The following is a 27308-nucleotide window of genomic DNA, read 5'->3' on the forward strand; positions in this document are numbered from 1 at the left end:
TATGGCTTCATATGTCACTAACAGGATTCCAGCCTCTGTCCATGCCTTGATTGGACTATTGTAGCACCCTCTATGTGGGGCTGCCTTTGGAAACTTACAAAACTTCAGTGCATCCAAAATACTTCTCTGAAGATGCCAGCCACAGATGCTGGTGAAAGGTCAGAAAGAAACTCTGATAGAACATGGCCACATAGCCCAAAAAACCCACAAAAAACTATCCAAAATACTGTTGCCAGACTGCTGACTGAGGCCAGTTACAGGAAACACACTATCACCTTGTTGAAACAGCATCACTGGCTACCAGTCAATTTCCAGGCAGAATTCAAAGTGCTGGTTATCACCTTTAAAGCCCTACATGGCCTAAAGACTGTATCTATGGCGCGTTACAAACCGCCATAAGGGACGTCCTTAAGACGTCCCATTTTTTAAAGGGGCGTCTCTTCCAGACGTCCCTTACCCTGTAACAAATGGCAGCAGCCGTTCCACATGGCCGTCTCCATTTTGACGTAACGGACACTCTGCGTCCGCACGTCGCGGCCCGGAAGTGACACCGCGAGTGTGTGCTTTGGCATTTGCGGCGTCTCTTCTGGGTTGTCGGAAGGAGCACGATTTTCGCGCTCCTTCTTTGCAGCGCGGAGGAGTCACACGGTTTGGCTGCTGCGACTCCTCCGCACTGCAACCGGCAGCGGCCTGAGACCGCCCCTTTTGGGCGGTCTGCAACGGGCCCAAGTCTACTATGTTGTTGTGTGCCTTCAAGACGTTTCTGGCTTATGGTGACCCTAGGAAACAATTGGGGTTTCTTGGAAAGTTTCATCAGAGGGGGTTTGCCATTGCCATTCTCTGAGGCTGAGAGAATGTGACTTGCTCAAGGACACCAGTGGGTTTATGTTGCTGAGCTGGGATTTGAACCCTGGTCTCCAGAGTCCTAGTCCAATTGACAAAGTACTGTACCTTGCTGGCTCTGTCATTTTCTATGAGCAAGCTCAAATTTTAAGATCAGGAGAGGGCTTTCTCTCAGTCCTGTTCAAACAGGCTTTTAATGTGTAATAGTTTTCAGGGAGTTTTTTATGGGAGTATGTATTTTTTTTTAAAAAAACCCACTTTGCTATGCTTTTGAATGATTTTATACTTTTAAAAATATTGGTATAAATGTGATGATTGTGTTTTATAAGTATTATCAAGTTTTTAGATTATCTTGTTTTTAACTTAGTGAACTGGCTTGGATCCCACGTTGGGAGAAATGTGGCATATAAATAGAATAAATAAATAAATAATAAAGAAATGTTCTGCAAATTGATAATCCTTTTATCTTTAAAAACATTTTTAAATAATCCACTTTTAAAATGTTCCAATGGGTTGGATTAAAAATAAATGTAGTATAAAATGCTTTGTGTGAGAAATATGCTATTCCTCCTATATTGTCCTCCTTCTCCCAATAATCTTGGCTTTGAACCTCCATAGGGGGCACTGATGCCACTGAAAAAGAAACCTTTCCCTGAAAGTGTGTGTATGATTTTGGGGGAAGGGTGACTCCAGATGGCTTTTTAGCTATTCTTCTGCAGTACCTGCAGTAAACTGCTCTCTAAAGAATGTGGAGGGATGACTCATTACAGTTTCTCTTTGAAAAGAAACGATCATCCCCTCCCAAAGATGAAACCAACCTAATACTTCATGAAAACACAGCACAATTATACTGAAAGATTCATGCAGAAAGTGCTTCAGAGGGATTCTGCTTCACCCCTGGGATATTAACTGGCACTGCCTGTAGTTGCTGTGTGTGTGTGTGTGTGTGTGTGTGTGTGTGTGCGCTTACAGATAAATTCACAATGCAGTAGAATAATTCATGCGTGGAGTAGCCATGAACCCATTTGGCAGTCCAGCCAGCTATTTTAAATTCTTTCCAATAAATCTTTTAATCCCTTCTCTTCTGTTGGGGTAGGTGGTTCTTGTAGGAGCATAACCACTCAAAGGTGGCAACCATGCAAAAAGTGATTTGGTCAAATGGTACCATCTTCCAGAAGAGTAATACTTTTATCATGCACATGCACAGCAAAACCCACTTCAATTTTTATTCCAGTTAAAAAGGCACGATACTTGTTGCTACATGCTACACAGTGGCAATATCTTTAATATCACTCCCCTGGCCTTAAGTGTCTTGTCAATTGTTAAATTTGTTGAGATTTGGTATTGTTCTGCTGTATCTGAACAAAACTTGAGGTTGTCATAAGCCAGAAACAAACTGAAGGCACGCAACAACAATATGATGAGGACTGGAAGCAAGAACAATTCAAACTCCACACCCATTTGTAGAGCCAGTCCAAAATACTGGGCTATATGAGAGAAAAGACAAAAAGGTACATTCCATTTTATCACATACATACAGAAGGTTACTAGTCTGGTTACTGAATCTTAGGGGCTTGACAGACCGCCCCGAAAGGGCGGGCTGGATCCGCCCGTTTTTACTTCTGATGGAGGTTGCACCAAGCAAACACTGCAGCCTCCATTAGGACTAAAAAGAACTCACTCAAAGAGGGTTCTTTTTAGTCTGTGTGGCAGGTGTCACACAGTGCACTCACACACAGCGATGATACATGCGTGGTGCCACAATGTTTAGATACTGCCATGCCATGTTGCCATGGCAGTTATAGTGTCAGCACATGTCATTAACAATAAGTCAGCTTCTAATGTTTCTATGTTAGTAAAATTCCCATGGATACCTGAAATAATTCCTATTTTTGTAAACTGATTATGTTTTTCCATGTCAATGCAAGGTCATAATCTAATTCTCATTCAGTTCCACCCCATACAGGTGTAAATTTGATGAAGATGAATGTGCCTTATTCCTAGGTAAGCATATAATACATTATAATTTGGGGCCCTCCCAAAAAGCATCCCACTGGACATGTAGATGAATGTAGCTCTACCGTACACATCTTTGCAGAATTCATTCCTGCTCCCTCCATATGTGTGTACCTGGAGACAGATAGGGAAACTCATCCTGTCTTGTGGTAATAGGTTGAACTCGAGGTGGTAATGGTGGCCTCTCAGCGTAGTTCACATCTCTGTCATGTGACTGGGAGACTTCATTGGTTGTGATATTATGTTTCTCATCATTACCACCCAGGCGATGCAGGTTTTCCTCAGATTTATTTCCTTCTTCTTCTGCTGATGCTTCTTTCTCTACCACTCTTTCCCCTCTATCTTCTTCTTGCTCTGCCTCATTGTCCATGCCTCTGTTCTTCTCGATTTTCCGAAAGGCTCCAGGGTGTTCTCTTTTACCTATTAATGTTGGGTAGGCTAGATTAGTACTTCATTTAAAATACACCATCTGGAAGCATTTCATATCTTGCAGATTTTCACAGGAGCAACAGCAGCACTGCTAATAAAACTTTCATGAACTAATACTGTGGAAAGCTGTCACATCTATAACTCCAGTGGAGGAATCTCTAAAATATTTATTAAATGAATGGTGGAGGCTTTCATTAGATTCTATAACTTTGCCACACACAACATACTCATGTGTTTGATAATATTAGACGTTCTCCAAATGACTGTGGTAACACAGTGCTGTTCCCTGCAGGCCTCAGCAATCCCTTTCCAGCATTGAATGCAGCACTGTACCTATGCATGAGCATAGCAGGTCATAAGTTACGCAACTGTAAGAATAAATACAGTGTGGCTTGCTGGCTGGTTGTTTAACATGTCTTTAACTTGGAATAAATATGACCATAAGGAGGAGAAACTGCCTAACTACTTCAAAGACACCAGATTCTGTCTGATCTTGGAAGCTAAGCAAGGTCAGGCATGGTTAGTATTTGGAAGGGAAACTGACGGGGAATACCAGGTGCTGTAGGGTATCTTTCAGAGGAAGGCAATGGCAAACCATCTCTGAACAAGTCTTGCACAGAGAAAACTCTATGGTTAGGTCACCACAAGTTGGAATTAACTTGAGGGCACATACAAGGAAGAGAAATTTGAATGACCTCAAAGACTATTTTATTTATTTACTTATAAAATTTATCTACTGCTTTTCTACTCACTGGGGCTGTCATAGTGAAGCACAGTAAAACATTTAAAAGGATTTTAAAAAAAACCACCCCAGCTCTAAGCCAATGTTCTTTAAAAACAGGTTAAAAACACATTTTAAACCTTGCCTTAAAAAGTTTAAAAAAAATATTTCAAAATGAGTCAAGACAGGGGCAGAAGGGGAAAGATACTATTGCCAAATTGTTTCAGTATAATTTTTGTGGTTATCCCTGTTTGTGATTAATATATCTCAGTATTTTGCTTGTTTGCAGCTTCAATTATCAATGACCCAGATGCTGATAGACTGCAACTCCCATAAACTTTAAACTTTAGCCATACTGGCTGGGAGATGACATCCCAAACACCTGGATACTGAGGACTGGGGAACACTGCACTGTGATAGTTGCAGTATCAGTAACCAAAACAATGGTCAAATTGTCTGAATTGACTGTGGATCTCCTTTAGTACACTATCTAACTACAAACAGTAGCAAAAACCAATGGCTTTTTTAAGGCTACAAAGCAAAGGTGGGAAGGAAAACTCATCCATGGTACCACCAGCTATGTACAGTATTTATTCTATGGATGTCCTAGAAAATGTCTTATATGGGAGGCATCGGGAATAGTAACATGGTTCAAAGGAAGAGCTTTTGACCACCCCTCCTCTCTCTATGAGAGTGTATATACATACATACATACATACATACATACATACTATAGACTCCAGGTTTCTGTTCAGCTCAGTGCAACAAGGAGTTAGGAGCAAAACTTATCACATGCTCTAAGTTGGGGTGGCTTTAGGAGCAAAATGTAACATGTTAAAGTCTCATGAATAATGTACCTTAAAATTAAAACCTGATCACAATATCAGAGGGTTTTTCCACTCTCATTTTAACAATGAGACATTACTAAGGGAGAACCCAGTTAAGCAGCCCTAGAAATTTCTGTACTAGGAACTTACCAAGTGCATTACAAGGAGATTCTGATCTCATCATCATCACATAAATGTCATCTTCAGCCTTCACTTCTCCTTCTTCTGGATCATCTCTTTCTTCATTGTCTTCTTTATTGTCTTCATTTATCTGGAGAGGTACAGATATGAACTAGGATATTGAATAAAGGTATCAGTGCAGTTTGATATCACAGATCTGAAACCAGACATGCCAATGTTGTATCCATTGTGGACTTTTGCATAAACGGTTAGTGCAGCTATTTAAAAGATAGAGGCAGTATGCAAAAGCTGAATAAACATTTCTACAATCATCTGCAGTACTATTCAAGGCTGTCTGGAAAGTGTCATCCACATGACCTCCTTTGTCCTGCCAGGGATGAGCCAAGAATGACATGGCTCTGACACTAATCCATATCTAATAGTTTCTTGCTGCCTGATGTATCCCTTGCTATCAAGGCAGTTCCTGATTGAATATGCCCACCAAGCCTCAAAATTCAAAAGACAACATGCCTTAAACCAACCCCCTCCCCTCAATTTTCCTGCTCATCACCAGTCCCCAGAATCTAAAGAGTAAGACAGAAAGGCCCTTCTTGCCATATAGGTGCCCTTTGAGTCTCATCTTTGCCAAAAAGCACATCATCCCAACCACCACTAATGTGCCAGCACCATCCAAGCCAATTGCAGCTAATTCTCTGTGTGACTTGGGGCATAAGAAAAACCTGAAACATGACAGTTTGGAAGCAACTGACTGAGCCGCACTAACCAAAAGGAAGAATCGTTCCCTAGATCTTTTCCTGAAGTTCTGTTGACTTGCAAGGATTACCACAGCTATTATCCAAATAGCTATTTTAGTTGCATCCAAGACCTTGGATATGCCTAGTAGATTTTTTTTTTTAAAAAAAATTCCCCCTAGCCCCACACTAAAACAAAATCCTTTCATTTCCATGCCCTTCAGCTGTCCTGCTGTGACAAGGACAGTCCCAATTAATCTTCTGTTGCTCCACTTTTTCAGCTATTTTAGCTATTTCTAAAATGTCCCATTTTCTCTCTACTCCTCCCATTTTCTTCTTCCTCAATTTATTTCAATTTCTGTAAACTGGGGAGGGAGGGAGAGAGAGGTGATACAGAAGCTGGATCTTGTCCTTCCCAGAAGGCTCAGGCAAAAGCAAACATCTACAGCATCTCTTAACTTGTACATTAATCCACATTAGTGACTATTTTGATCACATTCTGATGTTGCTTGGCTACATGTGTTCTGATATTCATCTGTGAAATGTTAGCGGGCATGCATTTCTCATTATAATTGGGGAAATGAAAACTAGTATGCCAGGATAGGCACTGGGTGGGTCTGTTTGAGAAATATAAGCCCTAAACTCCTTCTGGTATGTTCTGTTAGGGATGTAACTTTTTCTTTATTTTGCTTTTTCCTGTGAGAATGAAGAATTTCAAAAGGTTTTATATTTCCAGGAAAGATTATTTAAATGTTTGAATGTTTTCTGCTTTTTTTATTTATAAAAATGTGTATATTTTGATCAAAAAACTCTGTTACACACAATGTTGGTTATTGTGAAAAGAAAGTAGCTGGCATCCTGTTGGTGCTTTACACGCATGAAGTTTCCTTTCATTGGGGTTATATTTTTTAACCAAAGCTTAATGTTGGTATTCAGTTGACAGCTGCATAAGCAGAGTTCCACATGTGTAACTGTTGCATTTTCAGTCATGTGTTCTTGGATGAACGTTTGACTATTTATCAGTGCCTTCAATGTACCACTTGCTCCACTGAGATTGCAAAGATTTCCGCTGTACATCCCGATTGCACAATGGGGCAATAGTCAAGCACATTTGTATATATGGAATTTGTTTTACAAAATCTGTATTCAGCAAAAAGGTGAGGGTCACATAACCACCACTTAAATTCATGAGTGAAAATTCATATTATACAAGCACTATAGGATCTCAGCTAAAAAAAATTAAGAAATGAAAGTTTTGGTTTTTTTTTTTAAAATCTGAAATGTGACAAATCTTATAGCAATTTATTATTACTAGTATTATCTTTTTTTGTCAATGTGTCTGAATTTGTGACGGCACTTTTCTCATCAAGGATGATTAAAAACTGTGAGTATCTTTCATATCTGTAGAACTTAGTTGTGCTGTTCTTTGGCACAGTGGTGTCACTAGGACTGGCATCATCAGGTGCAGTAACTCATAGTGTCACCCTTCCATTGACCTCGTCCCATACCACACCATACAGAATCCTTAATGTTTTTGTACTAATGCCACTGATAAATTGTAATTCCCGTATATCACTGAATGTAATGGCAATAGTTGTAACATAACTAGCAAAATTAAAGTTATTAAATTACGATACCATACCCACAGTAAGATATATTTACAACAATATAGTTTCATGTGATTAAAGTGAAAATTGGGTAACATGTTTTAAAAGAAAATTTGAAGAATAAAACCAAAACCTGAGGTCTCTCTTTTCTCTGCCCAATGAGCCTTCTGTACTGCTGAGCTCCAGGGTTTAATGGGATATGGTCAAATGCCACGGCCCATTTCTGACAAAAAAGCAGACATTTGGGGAGCAGTGGTATCATGTCTTCTTAGGGTGTTACCTGGTGTAGCCTGCACCCCCCTAGTGATGTTCCTGCCCCTGGACAATGCATGTGAACCAACCTTCCCTTGCACCAGCAACTATCTATAGTCAGAATCTATGCTGGCACTAGCTGTATTATATATATATATACACCACTCTGTTTCTGTTTCTAGCACCAGATATCACAGTATAAAAGATATCTGAAGTGGGAGATCCACTGGACCTCTTTACATTTTTATCTTTCCCTGCGAGATATGCTATGCATGGGAGTTTCTGGGTAGCAACAGTAGAATGTAGGATTTATTTTTAGGTTTTATATTTAGAAAACAGCATGAGTTAAGTATCCTCTTTCCTTTGCTGCCTATGTTAACTGGCACCTCCATTCTACTGATGGCTGCAGTTGCGTTGAAAAGAAAAGTCGGGAAAATCCAGCTTGAGTTCTTAAGAAATTTACCTTCTGTGAGCTAACTTGAATTAAAGAGGCTTCCTTTATTTATTTATGTTAAATTATTTTCTATCCATCTATCTATCCCAAAGCAAGTAATGATGGCATTAAATAACAAGCAATAAACTAACACTTTTAAATAAATAATTGTAATAAAAATATAAAATGCAGGTAATAAAAATGAATGTATGAATTAAGCCACAGCAAGGGCCAAATACATTGTAACAGCCCAGTTGAACATACAGGTTTAAACTTGCTGCTGCAAAGAGAATAAGATTGATACCAGGAATATATCTTAGGACAGTGATTCTCAAACAGTGGGGCAGGACCCCTGGGGGTGGTGACAGTTGCTCAAGAGGAAGAGGGTGGGAAACTTGTGAGCCCTATCCCTCTTCCTGCTCTTCTCAAACTTTTTATGTGTAAAATTTATACATGCATTGAGTTAAATATTGAATTAACTTAAATAAAACTTCTAATTTGAACAATGTTATTTCCTTATAAAATGTTAAAATAGGAATATACAAGAATGTGCAAGTGAAAACAAGCACACTAAATCAACAAATATTTTTATTCATATACTACGTCAAGTGGGGTGGAGGACAACATCCACATGTAGATGTAAAGGGGGATCCCAAGAGTAAAAAGTCCAAGTACCACTGTCTTAGGGAAAGGGATTTCAAAACTGGGTTGTCACCTAAGAGCAGCCCCTGTCTTGGGATCAACAAGCAATGTACTTCTCCAAAGATGGGATCACAAAATAGGTCTCCTACAAGCCTAAGAAAATAAGTAAGGGAGAAGTGTTCCTTAGACACTTTGGTCTCAAGTCATTTGGAGCTCAACAGGTCCACATTACTATATGGATTTCAGTGCAACCAGTGCAAGTTCTTCAGAACTGATTTTACATGGTCTGTGACAGCTATCATCCTGGCTGTTGCATTGTGGACCAACTATAACATCCATCTTGTCTTCCAGGGCATCTTTATACAAAACTCACTCTAATAGTCCCAGCAGGAGAGGAAATTGGTAACTAAACTCTGTTTATCCAAGAAGAGCTGTAGTGTCCGCAGAAGGCAAACATGGACACTGAGGCCACCTGGATTTGCAGTGACAAGGCTGGATTAAAGAAAGTCCCTAGACTACACATAGAATTTTTCAAAGATAGTGTAAACTCCTCAAGAACAGATCGTTTATCAGGTTACCAAATTCTTGAACCCAAGACTCACCCACCTGGTTCTTTGACTTGTTCTGATTATGTTTTAGCTTATTGGCCTTGCTGTCTCCAGGACATATCAGCATGGCCTATGCATGCATAGGATTGCACTACTAGTCATGGACTTGCTATGCCATGGACGTTTTTAAAGATACACCATACTCTCTTTGGCAGAACAGATTAATACTTTCTTTGGCACAACTGCTCCCCCCTGGAATTGCTTGATTATGGCTCTTCTTCCACTTTATACTGCAGCAATTATGAGTGCAGGGGTAGGTGGGGAATGCAAAGGACAATTAATTCTCAGATCCATGTGCACTTTCAATAAAAAATAAAAAATCCCAACATCTGTGATGAGAAAAGCTAAATTATTTGACTCATACACCAAATTTGTATATATTGAAAACATATATCTATTTTCAAGTAATTTATTCTGTCTGATAACAGAACAGCAAGGAACTCAGTAGGTAGTGAAGCCTTGACCTCTAGAAACACTAGAAATCTCCTTCTCTGGCTTTGGTCATTTCACTATCTACAATGGGCCTGGAGTTTGGATCCAGGAGCCTGTGTCGATACCAAAATCAGTGGATGCTCAAGTAACATTAAATAGAATGGCATAGTAAAATGGCATCCCTTGTATAAAATGCCAACATCAAGGTTTATATTGGGAATTTATACTTTTAAAACAATATTTTCCTTGTATGAGCCAGCCCAGGGTCTGAGATCCCCAGGAGAGGCCCTTCTCTCTGTTCCACCCCCATCACAAGCACCATTGGTGGGAACATGAGAGAGCCTTTTCCATGGCTGCCCCTAGACTGTGAAACTCCCTTCCCTCCTTATTGGCCTTCTGCTGGCAGGCAAAGACCTTCCTCTACAGATAGGCTTTTAAAGCAGAAAGTTTTTAAAGAACAAGCTGGATGTTGTATTCTTTTAAAGTATTTTAATGCAATCTGTTTTAATATTGTAATAATTTAATCCTGTTTTAATGTAACATTTTTCTATGTTTTAATGGTACTGTTTTTAATCTTGTAAGCTGCTCTGGGTAAAGGGAGGGATATAAAGAAATATAACAACAACAACAACAACAACATGGCAATTACTTGTCACACCACATATTTTCAAGTGGATGTTTGAATCCACGGATAAAGAATTCATGAATATGGAGGGCCAACTGTATTATCTCTGCCATCAAGCCTATTTTTTTTTTAAGTTTAAGGGCTGGAAACATATTTGTTTCCAACACTACAATCAGAGATCTCTTGGATATTGAGCCAATAATAAATTCTGTCCTTTTCAGTTCTATTTCTATGGCATCACCCAGCTGGTACACATTATCCAGTGGGACAGAGCAACAATGAGTAGACAGCTGCCAAACCGGGCTTTTTTGTTTGTTTTGTATTTACATTGAATTTTAGGTGTTTGATCTAAATCATTTTTTATAAGGGACACCATTTTGCTATATCATTATATTTAATGGGACTTGAGCATACACGGATTTTGTTATACATGGGGGATCTTGGAACCAAACCCCAGCGTATAACAAGGGTCCACTGTACAAGTCTCATTATATATAAGGATGTTATACAATGGTATCCTTTATATAAAATGGTAAAATCAAGCTTTGCATTTTGGATTTTAAATAAAAACATTTTCAACCTGAGGTGGAAATTTACTGTGGATGGTTAAATGCCTGGATGTAGAATTCTTGGATACAGAGGACTGACTGTAATGCTGTCATCTTCTGCCTCAGTTCTGTACTAACCCATTAACTTAACTGGGTACAACTTTGCAAAATTAATGATTTGGGCTACAGTTCCTAGAATCTCACAGGTAGTGAGGCAGGATATAGGTTAGCATCATGTACTACAGTTATGGATTCATAACCAAGAGTTACAAAACTGTAACTGCTTTGCATTCAGCTATATTATGTATTCATGATAGTGCCATTATTCTCAGAATTGTAAATGTCCCCTGTATCCCACCTTAAACTCTAGGGAGCTGCTCTGAATAATGGGGGTATGTTCTGCTGGCAATTGGGGTGCAGCAGGATGACTTTTCTAGCAGCTTCCGGCTAGCAAACCACTATGTGACCCTCAGAAACAAGACCCCTATGGCAATTACTTGTCACACTACATATTTCTGGTGGAAGGAAGCTGGAAAGGTCATCCTACTGTGCCCTGTTCGCCCAGTTTATTGCTTGGAGGGGCTGCTAACTGTCAAGGTAAGTTTAGAGTGAGACTAGGAGACTATACTTACACTTTCACAGCTAAGAAGCTATACAGACCATCAGGGATCATTAAGGCTGGCCTCGGGGTGGAGTTGGGACATGGTGTTCATATGACGCACGCCCAGACTACACCCCCAGGCCAGTGTTACACCACATGCCAAACCACACGGTGGGTGGTGTCACGGCGCTCCTCTGGTGGTGTGTCTAGATGACACAGGGCCAAAGGAGCACTGAAAAGCCTTGGTGCCGGAGCCTACGGTGTCCTTTTTGTGGCCCCGATCTGGTGCTAAAAGGGGCAGTCTGTACAGGCTCTAAGACATTGATGTAGGATCCTGGCAAGAAATACATTAATTTAATAATAAACTGATTTTAAAAACTGGAAAGGAAAATCTGATGACTTCAGATACTTGTACAAACAAGTATATACAAGTATATGACATCCCTGGCAATTCTTATTTTATTCTGTTTATGGAGACATAATTCCTGAGGTTTTTCTTTTTTAGCAGCTTCCCTTCACCTTTGAACATCTACTTGGGCACATGCACATGAGCTTTAAACACCTTTGTCTATGGATCTGGGACTGCTAGCCTGATATTTAAAGCTGTGCAACTTGGTCAAAAATTGTGTTCTCACAGTCATCACAATTTCTAGATGATATTCTTCCTCATACTTCCTACAAGAGTATACATAAAGTTTAGAAGAAGTTGTTAAAAAAAAGGGAGGGATGGAGAGATGAGGCATTTCATCAAGCAAAATGGTAAAAGTAGTTAATTTTCAGGGCTGTTTCTTGTGTTCTTTACCATTGTGACTAATAATGATAATAATAACACAGATTATGCAATTAAGATTTGTGCTTGGTAACAAACTTTTACCCAGGGTTCAGTAAACTTATCTTAATTTTGCATTTTTAAATGCACTTCTCTGACAACCCATTCCTTCTAGCAATTGAGCTGAAAGCTAAGAAGCCTCCTAAGATGGCGTTTCTGTGTCTAATTAAAACCAGGTACAGCTCTTCAGTAATGTAAATGGGCCCTGATTCCCAGAAGCTGAGCGCATGGGGAAATTCATTGTGGAGAAACAATAAACAATAAGTAGGTTAGGAGATTCTTCGGGAATTCATTTTGTTGACAAGTATCAACCCAGTAGATGAAGCCTTATGCAATTCATATAAGACTGCCAAGAACTGTTTTTAATAAACAATCTGGGCATCAGTATTACATCCTTAAGATGACTGTAGCCATTCTTTCTTTCTACCCTTGGAACTGTTTCCCATTAATTCTCTGAAAGGAGCTAACAGTGCAATCCTATATATGCCTATTCAGGTGCCAGTCCATTAAAAAATTGCTAAATTATAGCATTGGGAGGGCCCCATGGGCCATCAAGTTCAAGCCTCTACTCAGTGCAGGAACTCCAGCTAGAGCATCCCTAGCAGTCTCTCCAATCCCTTTTTGAAGATGTTCAGAGAAAGAGACACCACCATCTCTCCAGGAGTCTTATTGCATGTCAAAGCAAGAGAGCACTGGGTTTCTGCTTACCCCTCCTCTTGATGTTGTAGCACATCCTTTCTCCTTCCAGAGGGAGATGGTAGTAAAAGCATACTTTTGCGAAACAATTTTTTCCAGTGCAATAAAATACATGCTTTTATGACTGTATCTCTCAGAAAGAGAATGGAAGTGCTTCAAGAGCATGAAGAGAGATAGAATCATCGAATCGTAGAGTTGGAAGAGACTGCAAGGGCCATCCAGTCCAACCCCCTGCCATGCAGGAAATCTCAATCAAAGCATCCCCGACAGATGGCCATCCAGCCTCTGTTTAAAGACCTCTAAGGAAGGAGACTCCACTACACTCCGAGGGAGTGTGTTCCACTGTCGAACAGCCCTTACTGTCAGGAAGTTCATCCTAATGTTGAGGTAGAATCTCTTTTCCTGGAGCTTACATCCATTGCTCTGGGTCCTCCTTTCTGCAACAACAGAAAACAAGCTAGCTCCCTCCTCAATGTGACATCCCTTCAAGTATTTAAACATCCCTTCAAGTATTCTCTTCTCCAGGCTAAACATCCCCAGCTCCCTAAGTCATTCCTCATGGGGCATGGTTTCCAGACCTTCACCATTTTAGTCGCCCTCCTTTGGGCACGCTCCAGTTTCTCAATGTCCTTTTTGAATTGTGGTGCCCAGAAGTGGACACAATATTCCAGGTGGGGCCTGACCAGAGCAGAATAGAGTGACACTATTACTTCCCTTGATTTAGACACTATATTTCTATTGATGCAGCCTAAACTTGCATTGGCCTTTTCAGTTGCCGCATCGCACTGTTGACTCATGTTCAACTTGTGGTCTACTTGGACTCCCAGATCCCTTTCACATGTAGTTTCATTCAGCCAGGTGTTGCCCATCCTATCTCTGTGCATTTCATTTTTCCAGTACCTTACAATTCTCTGTGTTGAATTTCATTTTTGTTAGCTTTGGCCCAGCATTCTAATCTATTCAGGTCCTGGGGTATTAGCTACTCCTCCTAATTTGTCATCATCTGAAAATTTGATAAATATGCCTCCAATTCTGTCATCCAAGTAATTGATACAGATGTTGAATAGCACTGGGCCCAATACAGAGCCCTGTGGGACCCCACTGGTCACTTCTCTCCAGGGTGAAAAGGAGCCATTGTTGAACACCCTTTGGGTTCGGCCAGTCAACCAATTACAAATCCATGTAACAGTTATTTTGTCTATCCCACATTTTACAAGCTTGTTTGCAAGAATGTCATGGGGAATCTTGTTGAAGGCTTTACTGAAACTGGCATGTCTCTTGCTGTGTCTCAGCTTCCTTTTAACATGCAAGAAGGCTATAGGTAATTAGTTCTATTGCCAAAACACTCTTATTGTCAACTTCCTTCTAAAATTCAATCAAATCTACCCTCCTGTTACTTAGAACCATTAGGCCTGGTCTATCTTCTGGATCAGCAGAGAACAAGCCTGCACCCTGCTCTGTGTAATAGCACTTAAGATGCAATCATGTTAATCCTTATTCTTCTCAATGTACAATTACTGTATTGTATTTTATTGAGATAAGTTGTATTGACTTATTTATACCCCATATCCCCTCCCAAAGCTGACTCAAAACAGTTTACAAGATAAAAATAAATTCAAATAAAAACACAAAGACACTGAAACAAAAGAGTTATATTTAAAATGCCATTGAATCATAAACAATTACAATAATTAAAAATATACCCATTTAAAAGCTAAAAAGGACAATACACTAAGAAAACACATTTTCTTACAAAATAGTTTCTAAAAGCCTGTTGGAATAAAAAGTGTTTCACCTACAGATGTTAGGACAGGGAGGAACCAATCTAGTCTTCCTAGGTATGTTATTCCAGAGCCTGGAGACAGTCACTGAGAAGTCCTTTTCACAGGAGCCTTGGTGGCACAGTGGTTAAATGCCTGTACTGCAGCCATTCACTTGAAACCACAAGGTTGCAAGTTCAAGACCAGCAAAAGGGTCCAAGCTCGACTCAGGATTGCATCCTTCCAAGGTCGCTAAAATGAGTACCCAGACTGTTGGGGGCAAATTAGCTTACTTGCTAATTAGCTTACTTGCTGTTCACCGCTATGATCTTTGGAATAGCAGTATATAAATAAAACAAATTATTATTATTATTATTGTGTTCCCCCAGATATACCTGACAGGTAGCAGGACTGAAGGATCAATCAATGAGATTTACTCAGTGAGTTACTTGAAAAGACTTACTTGTCCATAAATAATTATAGGCGGGTTACAAACCGCCATGAAAGTACGGAGTCAGTCCGTACTAAGGTTAGGAAGGTGCGGTGCTTCCTCACCCCCCTAACCCTAGTACGGACTGAGTCCATACAAAATGATGGCTCCCCTTCCACATGGGGCCGCCATGACGATGTCACAACCGTGCCACCTCTATACGGGGCGGCGCGGACGTGATGTCATCGGTCTGCGCCAGGGCGCTTAGTGTGCCCTTTGCGCGGACCAGGAAGGAGCTCTGTTTTGGAGCTCCTTCCTGGTTTGCGTCGCCGCTTTGCGTCGCTGGGCGCAGGCTTCAGACGGCTGCGCCCAGAAAAGCAAGGGAGAAAGGGGCCAAGCGGCCCCTTTCTCCTACTCCCCGCCGCCGCAGGGTGACCTTGGGGCTTGAAGCCCCAAGGACACCCCTTTTCAGGCTGCGGGGAAGGGGCCTTTTGCTGCTTCCCCGCAGCCTGGAAAGTGGCGGATCGGGGCCTCGGAGGCTGCTAGTCTGGCAGCTGAGGCCCCGATACACTGGGGAAACGGGCGGGTGCAGCCCACCCCAAACAGGCGGTCTGTAACCCGCCATAGTTTACAGCCTGCATATCAGCACTGCAGACCTACCTAATTATAAATACTCAGGACTGAGTGTTACAAAAATGATGATAGTTTCATTTTGTTAAAACCATGGAAAGCAATGGAAGTTATTGAGTAAGCAATGTAGATTTCCCTGATTGAAAACTTTCTCAAAACCTAGAATATTTTGAATTTTGAAGCACACCAGGTCTTGCCTAACCAATTATTTGATTCAGACTGGAATTAAGACAACAGGCATACAAGTCTGCAGGAAAGGTTGAAATTAGTTACTTCACATGGAAATTAAGGTAGAATGAAGTTATACTTCAAAAGCAATACAGTGAGAAACAATGAAGTTACTTTATTGGTTTAATGAGTAATGGGTTTGAGTTATTTTCAAAGGTAACATCTAACAGACACTTCAGAAGCATTCTGGCTGAATTTTTAAAAAAAGCTTTATTTTATCAATCCTGACTTTCTTCCTCTCAAAAATGTAACACAAAGTAATAGAAAAGCAACTAGTAGTGAAATGAACAGAGAGCATTTGTGGTGTAGTAGTCTGAGCACTGGACTACAGCTCTGGAGACCAGGCTTCAAATCCCCATGGAATAGCTATGGAACCCCCACTGGGTGATCTTAAACAAGTCACAATCTCTCAGCCGCACAGGAAGGCAAAGGCAAACTCTTTCTGAACATATCTTGCCTCGTGATAGCGTCACCTTAGTACGGTCACCATAAGTCAGAAATGACTTGAAGGGATACAACAACAACAACAAATGAAACAAAGAACATGATGAATTACTTTACTTAGCACTGTAATTAGTAAGAGCAACTAGTTACTTTCCAAGTACAGTAACAGGTAACTTGCCAAACTGTGGGAAGAAAGAGTCAAACGATCTAGACTGCATTACAAATAATGCTAAGGGTCAAACTAAATGCATGCTACCTATGATGAGGAAGTTTGCCCTCTTAACAGGGTTTCCTCAAAGAAATAAGCTACAGCAATCTGACTTGCATACCAGGGTAGAATTTGCCTCCCAAAACCAATCACAAAATGGAGTACACTAAATGCAAATGTACAGTATGCAATTGAGGACAATCATATGCCATGGGAAATAGATCTCTTTCTTGACTGGTGGGAAGACCTCTTCAAAATACACGCTAAATGCATTCATTGCAACCACCAACATCGTCATGCATATCACTGAACATAAGGTGTTTCTGATGTAACACAGGATGCCATGTGACTGGGACCCAGAGCTCAGAAGATGTATGGAGAACTAGGATGGCTACAAATCCATTGTAGTCCCAAAGCAGCCTGAAGTTCATCATTTCATGACTATCTAGGTCCCACAACAGTTGGGACAGCAATATCAACAACAACAAAAAATGGATATTTTAAAAGCAGCTGAAAAATTGGGATGATAAAGTATTAATCAGGACTGTCTCTGCAAAACTGAGAAAGTTGGAGAGAATGCAATGGCAGATGGTGAAATAATCAGTGTCTAGTTTCTCCAACTTCTTAAAATGTTTATGGGATTCTGAAGTGTTTCAGTATAACATTCTGCAACATAGTATTGTAGAATGTTGCAAATACGTAATTTTAATTATTCTTTGACAGCCCTATGAAAGTATTGTCAAAATAAAGCTCTGTGGCTGACTTCTGGGGCAAAGGGAAAAACATCTACATAGTCCCCATTTTGTTCTACATTTTGTACAACAGAAACATTAAAACAATTCAAAGAATTTTCTGCCCACTGCTCTGAAGAATGATAGCCATGGTAGGAAGGGTCACGAGCACAAAAAAGGAATGAGCTCCCCCACTACATGAAAAGACAAATGAACAATTATTTTTTATAACAAAACAGAATAATGATGAGTGCTTCCCTGACCTTTTTGCTGTCAACTGCCTTATATTGTCTGAGATGAGTTTGGCAATTTTCAGTGAAGGAAGGTAACATATTGTTTGTCTTTCTTAATTCAGAGTTATGGGAGCATGTTTTTTAAAGGAACAGATGAAAGCAAACCTTTTTCACACTACTTCAAAATGTGTGTCAAGTTTATATGGCAGTGGAGGAGTGAGATCACACTATTCCAGCTTCCAAACATGCCTCTCCTCTCCCCAGCTACTGTAATCTGAGCCTCTTGCATGTCAGATGATAATGTTGAAAATGAGCTTGTAGCAAAAAAAAGGCTGGCTCAGTGTGAAACCACCAGGCTTCATGCGAGTTGTCACTTCCAACATGTGAATGAGAGAGACAAGGATCATTTTGTTTGTTGCTGAGGTTCTCATCATTTGCACAGAAATTGTTCTGTTTAATATGGCTGTCTTTTCTTTTTTGTGAAACAAAGCATACACCTACACACAGAGAGAGGGTGGCTGGAATTCTGTTAAGTACATAAAAATGGTTAAGTTGGTGCCCTTTACTTTGTGCTGTAGAGCCTGGTATTCCCTCCCTCCCTCTGCAGTGCCCCAAGTCTTCCCCAACTTACTGTAAAGCCCTTGAATATAGCCAGTGGTGTCCCACATAGGGGCGTCACCCAGGCTTTAGGGGTAGGACTTCATAGGACAGGGTCAAACTGGCACCCCTCACCTCCCTGCCTGGTGCTGCTTTACATGTGAGTAAATTGCACCGGGCAGGGAGGAAGAGGTGCCCTGAGCCTCTCCCGCCTTGCCTAATGTGGCTTTACATGTGAGTAAAGCTGGACTGGGCAGGGAGATGTATGTGGGGCTGCTCAGCTGGGTGTCACCCTTCTTCTGGAGTGTCACCCAGTGCTGTCTGCACCCCTCACACCCCTAGTGATGCTACTGACTATAGCCATTCCATGCTTCACGAACAGCAGACAGGATTAGAGATTACCTCTCCATTGCCAGATGCAAAATGATGACATCAGTAGTGAGATCTGTCTGGTGTCATCCAAGTGGCTCAGTGCTACCATAATCATTGAACTTTATTGCACAGGCCCTGGAACGTTCTAAAAAGGGGTCGTTCTGGGGACGGAATGGGCCCCAGAACACATCTTACCACACTCTGGAATGCTGCCGCTGCCGCCGGATGTTCCAATCGTGGCTCACATCCGTTCCAGGGGGTGCGATTTCCGAGAACTATTCCAAAGTGTTCTTGGAAATTGTGTCCCCTGGAACGGATGTGGGCCGTGATTGGAACATCCGGTGGCAGCGGAGGTATTCCAGAATGCGGTAAGATGCGTTCTGGGGCCCATTCCATCCCCAGAACAACCCCTTTTTAGAACACAATGGGCCCATTCCAGGGGTCGTGCGATAAAGTTCATTGTGTGTCTGGCTATGGGGATGTAGCCATATGTTCCATACTTATCCTGCCCTTTTGTGGTGAAACATGAAATGACCAGGAGACTTCAGGGATTTTACAGTAAACTGGAGACTCGGCATAGTACAGGTCCACATGTGGATACTTTTGCTACACCAAGGGAATGTTGGACTGAGGCCTGTGAGAGAGAGGGGGGGAGGGAGAGAGAGGGAGAGGGAGAGAGCATGTGCAAATGAGTGAGTGAACAGGGGCAGATGGTGGCCTGATTGTGTAAAAAGACCCCCACAATCCATCTAATGGTTTTAATTTTTAAAACAATGCAAAAAGGTAACAGCTATCATCTATGCAATTTATGTCATTTACAGAATTCACTCAAAAATCTTTTTTACAAATTCAAATACTCTTGGGAGACTGAGAGAAAATGTCTTGTCTGGATTAAAAGTGAGACATATTTATAATTTCTTCTTCTTGCATGCAAGAATGAGACAAACAAGAATTTACCTCCCTATTTGAAATGCATGAATTCCGTCTACAAGACAATGAACATCAACTGAATGACAGCCTTAACATGTTTCCCTGAAAGAACTCCACAATGAAACATGTAGTCCTGGATTCTAAGAAAAGTTAACTTAAAGAAGTCTACAGAATGTAAATTCCTTGTCTTTTCCTGTGCCTCTTCCAAAGGTTGTTTGGGGAGATCAGGGGGTGCAGGAGAAAGAGAATTGGATTTTAAGGCTGGTTAACTAGAGGAATCTCATGGAAAGAAAGTTTAGTGTCTCCTCTTTCCTGTGCATTTCTCATGCCCTATCCACATTGTTCAAGAGAAGCTGGGCAGTGGTGGTGGCGGCAGGAGGGAGAAGACTTTACTTTTGTGAGCTTTCTGAAGTTAAATTTTCTTGGGAACCAAACCATATACAGTGGTCCCTCCACATTCTCTGTGGTTAGGGGTGAAGGACATCCAAGTCCTCCATTGCAACTCTCTGGTCAACATCTGTCAGTAGCTGATTATAGAATCGTGCTGGAGGACCTACAAAAGCCTAGAGAAATGTTTTTTCTAGGAACTCCTAGGTTCTCCAGCACAACACTATGGTCAGCTTCTGGCAGTGTTGCACTGGAGGACCTAGACATTCCTAGAGAGAACATATTAATCAAAACTGTAAATAATCAAAGCCGCAAATGAGGAGGGCCAACTCTACTATTATGTGTCAAATAAAGACATCCAAGTATTTCTATGAAACATACTACTTCATATCATTTTCATTTTAAAGCATATTCATTCTTAAAAAACATTCTAATCAAAGATGTAACTACACGTGGGGGAAGTAGAGAAGGAAGTAGTTATCCTTCAACAGTAAGAATTATGTCCCCCAAATGAGAAGTCGAAGGCTTTCATGGCCACAATCCATAGTGTTTTGTGGGGTTTTCGAGCTATGTGGCAGTGTTCTGGAAGAGTTTATTCCTGATGTTTCGCCAACATCTCTGACTGGCATCTTCAGAGGATTAAACTCTTCCAGAACACTACATAGCCCGAAAACACCACAAAAACCTATCCCCCAAATGAATTTTTCAACCAGTCTCCAAATTTCTAGTGGTGCAGAGAGTGTGATATTGAAAATCATTCACACCTAGAACTCTTCTATTTCAAGATTCAATTCCTTTGGTAATTTTGCCTATCCCCCTTTTCTTTGTATCCTTGCACTGTATTTCTTAAAACTCAACTGAAGTAATACGTTGTGCTGGTAGAGCCTGTAATTCCAGCAATGTGCTAGTTGGATTGAGGCAAAACAAGTGAGTACCACATATGATAAAAAATGCAGGAAAAAGTGTGTGTTCATTGTGTAAGAACACACATTTTACAATCTAATGTGAAATAAGAAAATGTAAGTGAACTCAGTGAAAATCTAGATGGGAATCTTTTATCTTTACCCCCTTATTTGTTTTTCTTTTTCATCACAGTCCATGTCCCTGTTATATACTGGATCATCATCATTTACCAACCCCAACATTCTGTTTTCCTCTTAGCTGGGCTTGCTCTATACATCATTGTCAGTTGAGTTATTCCCCACACATATTCCCAAAGCCACAGAGCCAATGTTGTAAATATACACGTTTACGCATTAAATATCGTGCATCTCTATGCTGTCGCCTAGCAACCAGGAACTGTGGATCTACGCATTTTGCTTGCTTCCAGTTCTATGTGAATGTTTCTAACATGATGTATCCAGAAAAGTGGCAGAAGAAAAGAGCTCTACCCAGTGGTGCTACCAGGTAATTGTATAGGTCTTATAATTCTCTTGCCTCTACTTAATATAATATTGTGCTGTGTACAATGAATGTTTCTATCCCTCACATTTCTTCTCTTACATGTTTTGCTGCTGCTAAATTCAGTATTTTGCAATGAACGGTAACACAATTTCATGACAACGATGATATATATTAAAAATATCAATGCATAGCATATACACCCTACAACATTTCAAAGATGAAAACTGGAACATGTGCAGCCAAGCAACATTGGAGTGTGGTCAAGATAATAAATAATAATAATAATAAATAAATTGTTTATTTATAGCCCGCCTTTCCTTGAGATCAAGGCAGGTTACAACATCTTAATAGCAACAAACGATAAGTATAAACATCAATGTACAGCAATTCAACATTAAAAACAAGAGTTAAAAACACAAATTAAGAACCATACAAAAACTAGCTAAAGTGCAAGTGCAAAGGAGGGGGGAAGGGAAGCGTTACAACAACTGGGGGAAAGCTTGTTCGAAGAGAAAGGTTTTGAGTCTCTTCCTAAAAAGGTCGAGGGAGGGGGGTTGAGTGGAGCTCTTCGGGAAGCAAGTTCCATGACTGCGGGGCTGAGATTGAAAATGCCCTTTGTGCAGTCGCAGAGTGTTTCGAAGGTGGAACCACCAAAAGTTGCTTCCCGGCTGACCTGAGTGTGTGGGGCGGATTATATGGGGAGAGGCGGTCCTCCAAGTACCCTGGGCCCAAACCATTTAGGGCTTTATAGGTTATAACCAACATCTTGTATTGTGCCCGGAAGCGTATAGGCAGCCAATGTAGATCATGCAGAACAGGTGTTATATGGCTGGTCCTGGAACATCCAGTGACCAGCCTGGCTGCCATGTTCTGCACTAATTCAAGCTTCCAGGTTTGGTACAAGGGTTGCCCCATGTAGAGCGCGTTACAGAAGTCCAACCGAGAAGTTACCAGAGCATGTACCACTGTTTCAAGGTCCCCTTGAAATAACAAGATGGCAAATGTTATTAATGAGAAAGAACACACAAACTAGGAGAGGCTGCAGCATGGTGTTTTTGCCTGGGTCTACTGGGAAGGGCATGATTTTGCCCCCTTCTCTTTTCTCTTTACTGATGAATTAACTGAATACAAACTACATATGCATTTTGCACTTATTTCGCAGCAACTGAAGTAAGTTAGAAACAAAGGGTGAAAGTGGGAAGAAGAAACAGAAACTGGGATGTTTTCAAAGTAGATGAAAAAGTGGGATAGCAGAGGATTTAATTGGAACTGTCTCTGCCAGACTGGGATAGTTGGAGGGTGTGTAGTATATATTAAAATATTAAATGTATAGTCCATGCCCAACTGTGGTATGTCTATCTTATCCATCCATTCATTCAAATTCAGGATAATTTTCTCTCTCTCTCATTCAGGAAACACATCATCCGATGAGGATGACTTCAGACCATGTAAACACATATTTAATAGATACAGTTCTGGTATAAATTGAAAAGAAATATCTAGAATAGAATGAATTGATTTATGTATTTGTCTCCAAATTTTTTCTATCACAGGGCATGACCACCACATATGTAGCCAATTGCCAGAATTCTTTTTACATTTTCAACAGAACTTCCTTTTCTCTTTCAAGCTGCAACCCAAGGAATGCTCTAGCTTGCTTTCTCCTCTCCATTAGACCTGTCTTTGTCTCAGCTAGTCTCCATTTGTGTCTTCCTCTTTCCTCCCCTCTCTGCATGACTCTGCAAGCCTCCATTTCTCTCTGTCTCTGACAGGTTGTTTCTTCTACAGATGGTGGCTGGACACTGTTTCCACAATGCTTGTATGGCAGATTTCCAACTACACAGTTCAGACCTTGGGGAAAAGATGGTGGTGGTGACTTTTTTTAAAAAAAATTAAAATTAAAATATTTATATCCCACCCTATATCTGACAAACTCAAGGTGGCTTACAATAATATCAGTCTAAAGCAATAAATAGTAACAGTCATTTAAAAAGATTAAAAATATATTAGTTTAACATTAAAAAAACCCAGACAATTGATAACCAGATAAAACAATTTAAAATAGTGCAAATATAACATAGATGCAGCCCAGATGAAAACAATTAAATCAGAAGGATTTAGTAAAAAGCCAAGTTAGGACTTTGTGCCAATGTTGGTCCCTATTGGGCCTCCAAAGGAAGGTGATTTCACAACTGGGGTACCACTGCAGAGAAGGCCCTCTCTCATGCCCTCCTACAATGTATTTCCCCTACTTGTGGGACACAGAAGAGGGCTGTTCCAATAGACGTCAATTCTTGAACAGGCATATAAAGAGACATATACATACATAAACCCTGTTTTTACTGGGCTGCAGCTATTGCTTTCCCCTGAACTGCTATTCTGATCTTCTGGCAGCTTGGAATAAAGTCGGCCCTCTGTTTTATCCATTCCAGACCCCCCTGCGAAAAAGGAAACTCAAATATATGACTTCAAGTCTGTGAAAACGGGTGGTCGACTATATATCCATTTCTCTGTAGAAGAGACACTACCAGTTTATTTCAGACTGATGGGTGATGGGGGTGGGCAGAACATCTAAAGAAAACTTTACAGCATTTGTTTCCCTATATTGGAAAGGCAAATGCTTCAGCTGCCCATTCCTTTCTTTTAGTATCCAACACACTCAGTGTCTTTAATCCACTAGTCCCTTAGAACAGAACAGTGGAAACCCCTTTTCACTTCGAAGAAAATAGATACTTCAGAATTTTATCAGCTGTTTGAGTTGCTCTAGGCCAGGATTTCATAGCACCTGTTCTGGATACAATGGAGCAAGATTAAGAATGGCCTCTCTATTTATTTAAATTGTATTCATACTGGTTTCCAGGCAGGAATCAAAAGGAATCTCTAGGTAAGGCTGCAAGGACATGTTTTTTTTTTATTTTCAGAAACCTCTTTTTATTTACAGTAAAAAAGAAAGAAAAAAGGAAATCAGCATCCTCCATAGTGGTGTTAATATTTTGTCTATAAGTAGAGGCTTATTGCATGCATTTTCATTCAGTTTACCTCTATCTGGTTAAAATTTAATTCAGATGGCATCCTGATGTTACCAGACGGTTTTTACCACTGAACTTTTTTGCGCGAATACAGCCTGGGTCCATCCCACTTCCAGAACCACTCTGGCAGCTATTTTCTTAACTCAGGAAACTCTCGGATCCAAAAAGAGCTGGGAGGAGTGGTTCTAGAAGTGAGGATGGACCCGGGTTGTATTAGGGCAGCAAATTCAGAGGTAAAAACTGTCTGGTAACATCAGGATGCTGCCCGAATTAAATATTAAACTGGATATAGCTAAGCTGAATTAAGATGCATGCGATAAGCCTCATAGTTTCTCACTTATGGTTATTTTGCTATTCTTTGTAAACTCCAGGATGTCTGTTATGAGAAAGACTTCAGTTGAAAGCCACTCAGATTGACAGTATCTATAGATGGTGTACAGGTAATAAGAAACATTTTTGCACATTTTCAGAGGATATTTGAAAACACATGGAAGAGAAACCAAAAAGGCAAGAGAAACCAAACATGTGAAAGTTATTTTAGTCTCAACTTGAGCAGGACAGCAGAACCAATTAGATTTACGAGATGTCTGAATTCAATGATTTACTGAATAGGTCTACTCAAACTGGGACTAACTAAGAGGATTCAGACTCCATGGCTTAGATTGCAGACTTTGTTCCACAAAGAAACATTTCTCCATTTGTGCTATGAGGCTTCCTTGTTTCCTCATTTCCCCCGCATCCTCACTAATTGCTAGTTTCTATGTTACTCATATGTGTGAATATGTGTATGTGTTAGGATCTTCACTCCACACAAACACTCTCTCTTCCTGCATCACTCTAACCTGCAGCCATTTTCTCTTCCCTTTCTCTCCTCATTAGACCATGTATTTGATTATACAAAAATATTTTTAAGTAAGCCTAATTTTATGTTTTACAAAGCCAACTGAATTATTCATATTATCTGCTAGACCCTGTGAGTATGTGACTGGGCATGGAATCGGTTGTTGTTCACCTTCTGCTTTGTCAATTGATTAGTCTCCTTTGTCAACCAAGATTCACTGTTGTATCTCAGAATTCCCAACACTCTGAATATTGGTTCCTGAGCAGGAACACTACCTTTGTATTCAAGCATACACCTCTTCACAATCATTTGCAGATTTAAATTTTAAAAGTGATAATATATGCATTCCTGCTAGGGATGTAAATTCTAACTTGGTTGGTCCTCCTGCACAGGTTGACACAACACATAGCTACACAGATTAAGGCATCTTGCTAGAATACAGCACGGTGTTTTTGCTTTTTGTTTATGTAGATTTGGAGGTACTGTGCATTTTTGAGACATTTTCCTGAACATTTCTGTAATTACAACATTGGAACAAGTATAGCTTTGTTCTACAGACTGTTAAAAAAGCTGTAGTATCTTATGGATCAATCAGTCTGTCCTTTTGTGCTTGCTTCATGTCCTTTGATGTTTGTGTGCTTAGCTAAAGGAATGGAAAACATGTTAGCTCTGTACAGAAATCTTTTGCACAAACTGCAGAAAAATACAATGATAAAAAGTATTTGGTACCTTGCACTTTTACTGGAGAAGAGAACTTTCTCAGAGACTGAAGAATCCTTGACAGGTTTTCTCAACAAAAATCTCAGAAATACGGAGAGTCGGAAAATACTGGCTATGTATGCTGCCCTAGGAGTTGTTCTCTCTTGCTCATTTCAGCAGCGACAGTAATATCTTTCATTTGAGCAGAATGGAGAATGGCAGAAAAGGCAGGCTACATTATTAAAAGTTTTTTTTTAAAGATCTAGCTGACTGGAGTTTCTAGTGCAGCTCAAGTTTTCACAGTTTCTCCTTTTCTTTCTCTCCCATCGTATTTTCCTCCCCCCCCCCTCCTTTTGCTGGCTTGTTTGCTCCTGCAGACTGGGCCAGCCAGAACAATCAGCACTAGCAGAACATGTTATAAACCAACCTGGGCATAAAATGCTATTTGAAAACACTGAAATTCTGGACCATGCCATCAACTATCAGGTCAGAATGCACAGTGACGCAACTTCAACAGGAAAGAAGAATCCCTGAAAGTAAGCAAAGTTAGGTTTACCAGTCCTGAGAAACACCAAAATAAAAAATCAACACATGGAAATGAACATCAACCAAGTCAGGGGTTTTCACCACAGACAATGGATTGATCACTAAATAGACACACATATCCATTCACATATCCTCACTCATTTCCATGCCATCAGCCTCTGAAGATGCCAGCCACAGTTGCAGGTGAAATGTCAGGAATAATTTTTTTCCAGAACATGGCCACATAGGCCAAACCCCCCACAAATAACTCACACTCATGACCTCTTTAATACAGTCCATTCATTTAGCATGCAGACTTCCTCTCCTTTTACTTCCACCCACCGTTCCCAGTATTATTGCCTTTTCCAATGAGTAATGCCTTCTCATGGGCCATGTTCCCACTATGATTTAAAGCAAATTGCTGATTGGGTTATATGACCATCGTTTCCATCTGAAACCAGTTTCGGTTCTACTGTGCTCAGTTTCAATTGCGATGAAGCAAGGCAAACACAAAAACCCCACTCTTTCCGGACACTAGTTCTTCGGTGGTTCTTTTGAAAAGAATCGATTCTGAAGTGGATTCAACAAGTGGGAATGATGGATCTGAATTGCATCATTCTGGAGGGGTGTTTACAATCCCTCCTCAGTTTAGCTGCAGGAGAAGAACAAGATAAGCACATGAGGGTGTGATAATCTTCTTCCCAACTGTGTGAATGAGACGATTTGATGATGGAAGAAGGATGCTTGCCTCCTCCATGTGATAATCTCCACTGTCTCAGCAGAATGCTCTCTGCCTAACAAAGGACCTTGTAGCTTCATAAAGGACAGGCAATTTGGATCTAGAGGAGCATATCTTTTTGTCTTTCTAATGGAACTTTT

General features: G+C 40.5%; 1 protein-coding gene across 1 annotated transcript in view; it reads right to left on the bottom strand.

The window, feature by feature from the left end:
* BANK1 (B cell scaffold protein with ankyrin repeats 1) overlaps positions 1 to 27308 on the bottom strand; it is a 265494-nt gene that overhangs the window by 31966 nt on the left and 206220 nt on the right. The window contains exons 8-9 of the mRNA XM_042469701.1: positions 4987 to 5107; positions 2974 to 3279 (exon numbers count right to left, since the gene is read on the bottom strand). Coding sequence (XP_042325635.1) covers positions 2974 to 3279; positions 4987 to 5107 — 427 coding nt within the window. The remainder of the gene's footprint in view (positions 1 to 2973; positions 3280 to 4986; positions 5108 to 27308) is intronic.

This window comes from Sceloporus undulatus, chromosome 5 (genome assembly GCF_019175285.1).
Source record: "Sceloporus undulatus isolate JIND9_A2432 ecotype Alabama chromosome 5, SceUnd_v1.1, whole genome shotgun sequence".
In the NCBI taxonomy this organism is placed as follows: Eukaryota; Metazoa; Chordata; class Lepidosauria; order Squamata; family Phrynosomatidae; genus Sceloporus; species Sceloporus undulatus.